This window comes from Dermacentor albipictus, chromosome 1 (genome assembly GCF_038994185.2).
Source record: "Dermacentor albipictus isolate Rhodes 1998 colony chromosome 1, USDA_Dalb.pri_finalv2, whole genome shotgun sequence".
Classification (NCBI taxonomy): Eukaryota; Metazoa; Arthropoda; class Arachnida; order Ixodida; family Ixodidae; genus Dermacentor; species Dermacentor albipictus.
This window is the reverse complement of record NC_091821.1, coordinates 427,203,621-427,215,360: the sequence shown is the minus strand read 5'-3', so window position 1 is coordinate 427,215,360 and position 11,740 is coordinate 427,203,621. Positions and strand designations below refer to the sequence as shown.

Below are 11,740 nucleotides of genomic sequence, written 5' to 3'. Positions count from 1 at the left end.
CGGAAATTTATTGTCTGGTACGACAATATGACGTGAAGGATGCCTATGCATGACTGAGACTTCCCAGGCCTTATCACAAAGAAGGTTGGCACTTTTAGACAACGCCAGCGCCACCAATGAGTGGTGATGGCATCTTTGTTTTTTTTTACGTTGTTTTTTCCTTTTGTTTTTCTCTTTGAAACCTTGTATCAGACAATAAAATTTCAGTTGGCAGGAAGCGCTTGTCCTCGTTTTTCCGTGTCTATTGTCCTGCTTCCTGCTGCATCGCACTGCTTAACGTGATGGTCACGACAATGTCATATTACTTCTTCTATGGTATTAGTGAACATTCATTTGCGAGCACTGATCGATACTGTTTCAAGATCAGTGCTTAAAACAGACAACTACTTCCTTTTTTTTATGCCTTTCACTTTTGTTATCAATTTCCCCCTTTCACCCTTCCATACTTCTAGAGTAGCAAACCGGACAACGCCTTAATTCGCAATCTTGTCTTTCCTTCTTCGTCTACCTCTCTCTCTCTCTCTTTCTGTGTGCGTTTGGGGCCGTGAAGCTTTACCACTCGAAGGAAATTCTGTACATAAGCATGTTTAACGGAGTTATTCATAGCATGATAAGTAATGCCGGAAGTCCATCGAGTACTTACTCACCTTTATGAATTTATTTAAAAGCTCGTAAGCGAGGCCACTCCCTTCTCCAGGTGACTTCCGCATTTTGACGTCGATTTAAGAAAGAAAATTGACCAGCGACTTTCGTCTCTCAAAAAGTTCACTTCACGCGCATCTCTTCGTACATTTCAGTCACAGTTAGCACTCATAAGCGCTTTTCTCGTGTTAACGGCACAATCGTTTGGTTGACATATTCCTCGCAAAGTAACAACAACAAAAAAACTCGGGTAGGTATAAGCAATCGACATCATCGACAAAATAATAAAAAGAAGAAAACATTTGTGATCTGATGTCCGATGGGCTGCCACCATGTTACGGTGGACAGCGACGGTCGGTCCGTTGGTATGCACATCGCGACATTCGCAAGGAGAGCGGAGTTTCTTGCAAGCACAGTTGGGGACGAGTGTCTGGCCGTGTAACGAAAAACTTGGCATCGTCCGTGCGTGTGCGTGTTTGCTGTTCGGCGAAATTGTCCCCCAGGAATATTTGACGTTCAATTGGCGAAGAAATGAGCTGTCCAGTCTTTTTACACACAAACTCCCGCTTGTCTCCTTTCACAGCATGGTCTGCTGATGGTTGGGCGACACAGACGGACTTCTGCCGTCAGAGGAACGTCTTGGAAGAAACTGTAAAAGGAAACGACTAAGCTGTAAGTGCGCCTTTCGTGACGTTTTGTGGCAACACGTTTAAAGCTTTTAACCGAACGTGCTTGTTGAAACGGAGTTAAGGTTCTGCGGAACAGGTTTGGTGCGCCGTACAAAGATTTTAAGTGGGTGATAAATTCTGCTACTTGTTATACAGAGTCATGCTCCAACGGCGAATTTTCAATACTGCAAAATCTGTTTGCCAGTTCGCGGTGATCTGAACGTTTTCAGGGCACATGAGGCGAATCGCTCGGTGATTAAAATAACAGAACTGTGGCTAAAGAAATTTCAAGAATGTCACTGAATCAGTAGCTATCGCTATGGTTACCAACAGTTTGTGTAACAGTCTGCTCAGCATATGACATGATATGGTAGGACACAGTGTCTAGTATAGCTAGGCACAACATCTTCGCAACTTCAATCGCTGGTTTAACGGAAGAAAATCGTTTTTAAATAGCGTGCTAAGTGTCGCAGTTTGGGAACACATGCAGGGCAGGAAGACAACCGTCATGTCGTGCCATCTCAAGCAGTTAAGCAGCATGCAGGCCGTGTAACTATGACCATGTGCATCAAGACCGAGGTGAGTGTTTTGCACGATGCGAAAGAAATGTCACTGTCGTATTTCATGCTTTATTGTGCTCTTTTAACAGAACAAATATTACAGAGATGCTACGGGAAACAGACAACAGTGAAGCAACAAAAGACTCTGGTGGTGGCAAATAACATTTGTGTTTCTACAGCTATGAACAGCAACAATTAGTTCATACACAAGTTATACAGGCATATCAGCTGCTAAATACACACACGGTAGTATTTTTCGAGGAATCGCGGAGTGCAAAGCAGCAAAAGTAGCATCTTTTACACAATGTATACAAACATGTCAGTGATCACGAATCAAGCTGGAGCATACGTTTGGCACGCGTAATGGCATGAGATTCCGCCATCACATCAATCATACATGTTCAGTACAAAATCAAAAATATTGTGCAAATGGAGAATTCGGCAGACCTCATTTAGGTACTCTAAGAGAGAACGCTTTTTTCCGGAAAGGATTTACAGCAAGCACAAAATACACTGCGGGTGATATAAGCAACAACAGTAATGAGCACATATGATAAAATGTTCTCTAGCAACAACGAAGTGCTAAGAGCACATAACGCAGTTCTGAATATGGTGCGTGCATTGAACAGGTGAAACATATGGCAAGGCACATACGCTTTAAAAACTACGCCTCACTAGGGAAATGTGGGAGGAAAGCAGTGATAACGGCGCTGAAAGGTTTTTTAAAGGTTGTTGTCAACATCTAGTTCTGAATTAGCATGCAGGTGCGGCTGTTGCCCAGTGTGGCATACTTGAACATGACGCAAAGCATGCTCAGGAAAATAGCAGCCCGTGACGCTTTTTTATGCACGCAGATATCACATCTGCATATATCTCGTGTGGGTCCGCTATCAAATTTGCAAGTCTTCCTGACGAGCTGGCGCCAGCGCTGGCATTAGAAGCGGCGTTAGAGCTCGCAATGATGGTGTCGAAATAAATACTAAACACAGCAAAATACTTTGACGTGCACTTTTTAGGACACAACACAAAACCGCAATGCACTATTGAGCTGTGATTTAATAATGGATAATGGTGCCAATCTGGCTCCTGCCCACAACATTAGTGCTAAGTACCCAGCCAGATTGCGAAAAAATAAACACACACAGGAGCACACGAACAAACGAAAAAAATCGAGTGCGAGATGAGGAATATTTTACAAGCAGGTGATGAGGGGGGAGAGAATCAATGTGTCTACGCAGAATTACAGACACATCTTGTGCGCATGATGTCGTGTAATGTACGGAGGAGCTTCCAGTCTTAATGTATGAAAAAGTACGAGGTGAAACTAATATTATTCGCGGACTTAGAAACTACTGCTGGCGCAGGAGACAGAAAAAAAAATATTGCGCGCAGCAATATACCCTGTGTGCCGAATCTTCAGCGTATCACTTGGCTCAACGCTACGACAGGGCAACAAGAAAGCATAGACTGCAATATCTTAATTCAATATATGTACAGAGCACAAGACACTTAATACACAGTTATAAGTGAGGAGGGGCTACAAAATACAGACACGGGGTTTTCGCTATTCCATCTCGGAAACCACGCGTCGTGGTGCAGCGTACAATGTGCGTGTAAGTGTGCATGCAGGGGACGCGACCGCGTTTCAAAAGTGCCATGCTCGCGGTCTCACTGCGCAAGATGGCCGCCATGGGGAAGCACGTGAGACGCAAGAGTATCAATGCTAGCACGCAGGACACGCAGCAGGGTTTCCTAAATTACGGTCACGCATTTATACTTTTGCGGGGGCTTCCTAAAGCGACTTACGCTGATGCTGGTATTTGCGTAAGACATCCGTCGGCTGTCATTTCTGAAACACGGTGTCTGCGAGAGTGTCTTCCGAAGGACGCCTAGAACCTGTGACAGGAAAAAAAGACAACAGCGGGTGATTATAAAAAAAAAGAAGCATGTGGGCGAAATGAGCGAAAATCGAATCGGAAAGTATGCGCTCCGATTCTTGAGGTAAGACATCTCAAACTGGGTCTCTGAGGGCCAAGAAACAACAAGAACAAAAACAAGCTATGGCAGAACACTTGAATAACTTCGCTAAAATGGCCAAGAAAATCTAAATTAGTAATTGAAGGACCACAACCGAAATTTCGCTGTTATATAACCTCGATATGAGGTTATATTGCAGCGAATCCTTAAGTATGTCATGCATCCGATACTTAATATCTTTACGATGTGGTCTATTGAGCTAGATTTGTCTGCCCAACCAAAAGTATTTCGTAGCAGCACATGTATATGTGACCACTTTTATGTACAATAAAGCTAGTTTTATTTTTATTAGTAGATATTATACGCTTCATATATAGAAATTGAACTTGATACCCGAAAATTAAAGAAGTCATTATGGCTGCATCGTTGTATCACTGAGCTTTCCGGTGCATTTGGCTATGGTACAAATTGTTGGTACCCGGATGCTAATTAGCTATATAATTTTCTGTGAAAAAATTATTAACTATGTTTTCAATACACCAGTAGCTGTTTTTTTTTCGATAGTGCCCAAAGCTTAATGATGCGCACTGCTGGTTCCTGGGTTACAGGAGGTGAAAAACCGTTTATTGTCGCTGCGATATAGCGTCATTCATTTTCCAATTTGGTCATTTAATGTTGCGTACATTTACGTGCTTGTGTGCCTGTGCATGTGAATGGTCTTTTGTTTTTCTTAACTTCAATAGACTAGGGTAGTACGTGAAACTTTAGCGTTTGCATCGACCCAGCTCGGTTGCAAGTTGCATAGCGCTCTATTCTAATGACAACCTAATACAGACATGGAACCTGCCGAGAACGACAGCTACTTTGGCGGCACAAATATTCATGAAGCTTATTCGCCCGAAAGACGGCGTTCCTGAAAATTTCGATCCAATTACCACGCATATGCCTTATAAGAGTGTACGGTCAGTTGAACGAAAATTCCTCGAGTCTTTTGACAGACATGATTTTTCTGCTCACCTCTCCATTGAAGAAGCAAAACAGGAGAGCAACACAAAGACCCTGCAAAAAAAAACACAAAGGATGGAGACATCACGTGTTTATACTCTTACATAAATTTGGAATTATAACGTGCTGGAAGCTGAAAGATTGCTGTGCTGTTCATTTCAAGCTTTCACGAAAACGTTCATTCTAACCTCTATAACGTAAAGGTGTACAAACGCTCGGTCGTTATAGCACTAAATATGTCCGTAGTTGAAATAACAGGAAGAAGCGGACATTATAGACCTGATGAAACGCCCAATATGGCACCCTTTTCACGTGCTTTACGGGCGTCAAATTTGTTGTGCTTTGAAGCAATGCACGGGACTTCTCACCTGTAACGAAGTGACCAGCGCTGAGATTATCTCATATGCAAGAAAGATGGATCCCTTGTCGGGCCTGAAGGGAGTCACCACGTAGTGCAAACCCAGGAGAGGAAGCAATATCACGGTAGCCCGCACGGCTTTCCTGAAATGTAACACAGGGTCCGAATTAAGTATGCAAGCTGTCAAAGAACTGGCTACTTTCTATCGACTATGTGAAAGTACATCACAGCGTAGTTATTCTGCCTTCCGATTACAGTGCGCTTTGGATGGCTCTTGTTGCTTAAGTTCTCTAGCGTTATGATAAATGCCGTGCCCGTCTTCAGGGCAGTGCTTTGGTTTGTGGACCCATATCAAATGAAAAGGCTACTATATTATCAAAATGTCCTTGTAACTGACTGCCATGGCTACAAGATACACCAATGTTCTGGGGTTTGTATACATAGTTTCTGACGAGAAATAAAATGAGTAAACAAATGTATTGTCAAGCAACAATACCTTATAATTTTATTTATTATCGTGGTAGCATGCGCTAATGTTTCAACACGTTTGCCTGTTCCCTTTCGTGGTGACTGTAGCAACATTTCATATTTTCTTGTTGTTTTATCAAGATTCAATCATAACTTAGTCGATCACGCGTGACCCACGTATTATATGACTACATACACGTGAAACGCCCTTCATTGCAATCGACATCGTGAAACTGTATTTTCATCGTATAGTCCACACGTCCATTATTGCAGCATGGGCCACGCTTGAGCGCTACGCAACCAGTGTATGGCGGAGAAGAGTTCTAGCTCACCTTGTGCTCTCGTTGTCAGGGGAATTGACAGCCCGAAGCTTCGTGACAAGAACCCTTACGATGTTGACGAGAAATGCGAAGCTCAGCTGTTGAAACAAACGAGGACATAAAAGCTGCGTGTGAGCACACCAGCCAACTGTTGAATTTTTAAACATTGAACTGTAGATTGTTGATTTGCTTATTTTTTTTTTAGTTTAAGTTCTTGTATATCAGCGACGAAATATGTTCTTGTGAATGTAATTTTTTATTTATTTGTTTAGCATTGCTTTAGACGCACTGAAAGTCTTGGATGGCAAGTTTAAAGCAGAGACTAATCTGCCTGGCGTAGGCCCTGTCACCCATACATTGCTCATAATTTAATACCACACGTTAGAAGCCTAACATGGGGTATACATGTACATCGCGATACATTTTTCTGGATAAAAACAAGACAGTGAAAGTCCAGCATTGTAGCTTGTGCAAGAAATATAGACGCCAAAATCAACTAGTTAAACAATGTGATCTAACAATAAATGGATATATTAAGTCATACAAACATGCAGATGAGAAATAGCCGAACTACTCGGTAGAAAAAAATCTCAACGAGAAAAAAAATAGATATGTTTTCATACCACTTTAAAGCCATTGAATGATCTGAAATTGTGCCCGTTGGTAATCGTCTTCTCATGTGCATTTATCAAGGTTAAAATTAGCTACGTTAGTTGTTTTGTACCCTAGCTCGTCCCATTAAAAAAATACTAGAATGGTTATGCCTGAAATTACGTGAAGTGACACTTGAAGGTATTTTGCATGAAAAATGAACAATCTTTCTGTATACCAGCCCGTGTTTATTTATCGAGCTAAAGGTTATACAAATGGATAACTTTCGAAAGACTATGCTTCCGGAGAAAAACAGGGACGTCTGATCGCGGCGTCCGAGGTTTTTGATGCAGTGAACTGCTTGTTTTTGTAGACAAGTAATTTCAATACGAATTTTTTTTACTTGAAGTTCCCCGCATCAGCAGGCCGTAACTGAGATGCGTCTGAATTAACGCGTGACCCAAACGACGTTTCAACCATACGGAAACAAGATATCTAATTCTAAACAACGTACCTATAGACCTAGTTATAAAACAACTGTACCAACAGAGCTCAAAGGCTCGTCGCTTAACAATTCATCGTAAATCGGCTTCACTACGTGACAAAAGATAAATCACCAACCTTTTCTTTTATTATTGAACCTAAATTTTATTCTGGTGCTAGAGAGCATTAATGTGAATCGAACAACTTGAGCAACATAGTTTTCAGATCGTGTTTTGTTTCATACCCTGAAATTCACAGGTAATTAAAAAAGGTTAACCGAGCGCTAACATTGAGAAGAAGAATATTTACCAGTATCGAGAAGCACACAGGAACGCTCAGGATATAAGTGTACCAGACGTCATGCTCGACCCAGCACCTGTGAAGATAAGATACACAAAAAAATGTTTCATGGGTACAGTAATAAAGGCAGCATTTCGACGAAGCACAGAATGCAATAAAATAATTAAGCTCATTCCCGGATATTTAGATGCACGTTAAAAAAACAGTTATATAATACATGATAATTCGCAACCCTTAAGTACGGCGTCTATCAAAGTCACTGTGTTCATTTCGGATATTAAACATCATGAATCATTCAAATAACCACAAAAGGACTGCATAGATCACTGTTCTTGCTGCCTTTAAAAAAGATATTATGTTCTGATTTTTGAAATACGGATTACATTTATTGAAAAAAATGTCGATCGTTTGATAAATGTCTCGCTGCACATCGTAAATTGTTTCCACAGGTATTGACACCTATTACATTGTGCGCCATTTGCCATAGGGACATTGAAACAGGACTAAATTTCATCTTTTCGCGGTATGCTCCTGCTCCTAATAATATATTTTCGCATGGGCTGCTGTACCACCAGAAAAAAATATATTCATTAATAGGCGGTTACGTCCTACAGGCGACGCCAGAATGAAATACACCCAGTTGGCTTCACGTGTGAGCCTGCTTTTCATGCGTAACGCCAGCGTCAACTCAAAACGAACAATAGGCGCATTTAATTTCCAGAGTCTTAGTCACACGGTTACTGTTGAAGAGTGAGCTCTATGTTTGAGTTGTGCATCAATCCTTAATAATGGTGTGTCGAGACGCAGTGGATAAAGTGATTACTATCTGCCACATCTACAACACCCGGACAGCTACGCGATAAGCATACGAGACAAACCGACAATGGAAAGGGAAAGTTAGGACTCACATTCTTGATGCCTCAGGATCTAAGCCACGCATTACAGCGTAACCTATGGTTGGAAGCAAAGGAAACCCTGGAAAATGTAAGCAAGCCGTTTCTGATTATACTAATTACTGGCAGCTTCTGCGACATTGAAATTTCTTTCCCAACCATACGAACAGGAATCTAAAGCAATTACTGTGTTAACAAAGTCTATTGGCGGAAGGTACTAGCGTAAACTGCTTAGGGTAATGAAGAGTGATGTTTCAGTCCTGCGGTTAGCAGAGGTCTTTGTTGCTATAGGAACATAAAATACGCGTTCCTTCAGAAAGGGAAGAGTGCCACACCGGCCAATCATGTATTCTGGGACACACTGTTTTCTGAGGCACAAATTTTATTATAAAGTAAATTCTGGTCCATTACTTCACAGTACGGCTCAAACCAAAGCTGTTCATATCTAGTTTCATATGGCTGCAGGTTTGTGCCAGAAACTTTCAAGTGAAACATATGCTTTGCGTTGTACTAACCCCATCCGATGAGCAGGAACCACTTGAGAATCTTGTCCTCGGCGATGAACGCCATAACAAGTAGCGTGTGCAAGTAAAGACCCTCGCAGAACATCCAGAGGTAATTGCACAAAAGGAAGTACTGCGTCACGACGTGCAGAGCCTGGCACCAGCTCTGAGAGAAAAGAAAGGGACAAACACTTCAACCTTAATGCTCTTCCTGGCAATTTTCTACACTTTGTTTTGCTTCACATACATTCTGCATTAGTCTCAACTTACCGGACTCTCTTCTATCACATGTGGCTGCGCGATGACGTGGATGTACCATAGAATCCAACATAGATTATTGATGATGAACGAAGTGAACAAATTCTTGTGAATAGTGATCCTCCTACAACGAAGAGATCTGCATGGTGGAGACGGAGGTAATGTTTGAGTATTGAAAACTAGAAAACTGGCGGCATTATTTACAGGAGTCCTTGGTGAAGGGTCAGGACAAACACAGGCCAGAACAAATTTACTAAAAACCTCAATAAATATTGTACTATCACTGTTTGTCTTTGTCGTCCATCACGTTCCTTTCTGATCCAATGGGATATCTTGATATTCCAGTTTATTTACAGAAACAATATATTTTCACTCAAGACTGCATGACTAAATATTATTCATCTTGCGCTTGCAGTTGTGAATGCAATAAATGCACTCATAACCGGTTGGCTCAATTATACCAAAGCCTACCATGGCGAAGATGTAGATTCTGTCTCAAACTCTCTAGAATACCACTATCGCCACGGCAGTAGTATTTAAGGTTTCTTTCTATAGTTAAAATGCTAATCAGTTAGCATTTCCGGGAAGTTTTAACATTATATAGTTCACTTGTACAATTGTGGCGACACAGGCGCCGAATTATGTATTTCCGTGCAGCGCCTACTGAATGCGCGCGAGCTATTTGAAGCAGGAATAGTAATGTTACTCTTCCTTATGGCATATCACACGGTCAGTTCAAGTAAGAAATATAACACTTCGTAAAACGCTGAAATACTATGCAAATGCCGCACAACTAGAACGTATCTTAGCTAGGATAACATATTTAGACAGCTTCCTTAAGCACCATTACAGTACTTGTCAACCTAGGGCGATTCCATGCAAAATTGCCGTTTTTCGTGAGTTCTTACTGCCCACATTTCACTACTGCAGAGTGCTAGCATAAAAGTGAGGTCGCATTATCTGACAAAATTAGAAGCATGGTTTCTGAACAAAACCGTGAATCTTTGAACGCGCGCATGCATTGTATGCATACATTCGAAAATGAGCACTAAATGTTCCTGTCACAGAAAAATCACGTTAGCTATTCCGAAGTTAGAAATGCATGCTGAACGCGCTGGCATGAACGTTAAAAGGCTAGAGATAAAACTCACCTAAAGTAACAAAATATGAAGAGTGACAAGAGTAGAGCGACCAGAGATATGGAGTATCCCGTGACGTAGAGGGAATTGACCAAGTTTCGGAACTGCAAAAAGGAAAATGTTTGTCAAGCAATGTGGCTGGTTAGGGAGCCGACCCTTCATACTGGCGCTGCTTCAATAAAAAAATTTTTAAAAACCAGCACGCGTTGCCTTGATAAACTGAGAAAGTAAATTCCTCACTGTGCGTCATTTTTCCCCTTAAAAAAATGTCGCCGAGTCTGACCCCACCATGACAGGCACATGCATTGACTCATGCCTTACGACCGGCGCTATAGATTCAGGTTTGAATATTGCCATGAACAAAGGCACGATGAACGGGTGAATTCCGAGACATATTGCAAAACATGCGGCCCGTCGCGATCGTAGTGCCTTGTGCCGTCGCGTACAAGATCGCGCCCGCTTTCGTAATATTTTTTTTCTCGTTTCGTTCAATGCGCCGCTCTGTGCCAGGACTGTGATATCGAACGGCCAGAAGTTGCATTCAAGACGTGTAGAGGCCATTCCGACACTTCGCCTTCTTGTTGTGTGGTGCTCGCTCCTGTTTCAGCCACTTTTCCTTTTTCCCCTTATTGTGGCACCGGGATAGGCACAGTAATGAATGGTTAGCTCCAATCGCTCAGTTATTTCGCAAGTAACTTAACGGTACTTGGGACTAACGTTCCTCCGTATTTCGCTTTTAGGTACTCCTTTATGTGTTATTTTCGCAGAGGGTGCTCCGCGGCCAATGAAAGAATTGCTGACTAATACCTGCCACTGAGCTTTTCAAAAGGCGAGAGACATCAATTTACTCGTAGATTTACAATTGTGAGTTGACTGGGCGTGTGTAGCGCGGTCTATCATTTGCTACAGAAACCTAGAGACAAATCGGCGCGTTCTTGTGGCATGCCGAGAAATCCACCCAGCGTAAACCGTGCACCGAACGTCCAGCTTCCAGAAGCGGTGGAGTGCCAAGCTGATGGTAGCGTTAACTGGTCAGCGATCCAGATAAGCAAACGAAGTTTAGATTACTGGTGGACCAAAAGTACCCAAGAGTTGCGCACGGGGAGTTCACAGGCGTAGATAAGTTTATGTGGTACAGCAGAGATAGGCCGCAGGTCAGCTTACAATATGAGAACACGTAAGCAGTTCACACAGGCTAAGTGTGCATTGACGCGACTCAAGGGGGCATTTAATTTGAATTGAATGAATTGATTGTATTAATAATTTATTACATTTATAATAATATTTTGGCAATTCGATACAAGAACGCACATATACATTGGACCGGAAGATAAATGGGCTGACGGATAAACAATGCACCAAGAGTCGTTAGGAACGGTCTCATGCTTGAGGGACAAGTTTGCAAGCACTAACCTGAAGGTCGTGAGTGTCTACGCAGGCGGTGTAGTTGGACCAGATGTGACCGGTTACGGGGTGCCGGAACCACGTGCCGTTTGACGTGCATAATTTATGTGCTTGTCCTGCGTGAGCCAGAAACAAAAAGAGAAACAGCAGCAACAGCTTCAATGATTTAGC

The 11,740-nt window shown here is 42.2% G+C and overlaps 1 protein-coding gene and 1 long non-coding RNA gene across 3 annotated transcripts in view; one reads left to right on the top strand and one right to left on the bottom strand.

Annotated features, from left to right (window-relative positions):
• Positions 1 to 747: 747 nt before the first annotated feature.
• Positions 748 to 11,740, bottom strand: part of LOC135897330 (calcitonin gene-related peptide type 1 receptor-like) — a 188,669-nt gene continuing 177,676 nt past the window's right edge. For both annotated transcript variants that reach the window (XM_065425952.1, XM_065425945.1), the window contains 11 exons: positions 11,579 to 11,685; positions 10,178 to 10,269; positions 9,039 to 9,165; positions 8,781 to 8,934; positions 8,281 to 8,347; positions 7,382 to 7,448; positions 6,011 to 6,096; positions 5,221 to 5,353; positions 4,865 to 4,906; positions 3,677 to 3,766; positions 748 to 1,291 (listed from right to left, as the gene is read on the bottom strand). In XM_065425952.1, the coding sequence (XP_065282024.1) occupies positions 1,220 to 1,291; positions 3,677 to 3,766; positions 4,865 to 4,906; positions 5,221 to 5,353; positions 6,011 to 6,096; positions 7,382 to 7,448; positions 8,281 to 8,347; positions 8,781 to 8,934; positions 9,039 to 9,165; positions 10,178 to 10,269; positions 11,579 to 11,685 (1,037 nt within the window). In that variant the 3' untranslated portion in view covers positions 748 to 1,219. The remainder of the gene's footprint in view (positions 1,292 to 3,676; positions 3,767 to 4,864; positions 4,907 to 5,220; positions 5,354 to 6,010; positions 6,097 to 7,381; positions 7,449 to 8,280; positions 8,348 to 8,780; positions 8,935 to 9,038; positions 9,166 to 10,177; positions 10,270 to 11,578; positions 11,686 to 11,740) is intronic.
• The window catches only part of LOC135897344 (uncharacterized), a 65,413-nt gene continuing 54,896 nt past the window's right edge, over positions 1,224 to 11,740 (top strand). Inside the window, exons 1-2 of the long non-coding RNA XR_010563020.1 lie at positions 1,224 to 1,314; positions 1,801 to 1,889. This is a non-coding gene — a long non-coding RNA (uncharacterized lncRNA). The remainder of the gene's footprint in view (positions 1,315 to 1,800; positions 1,890 to 11,740) is intronic.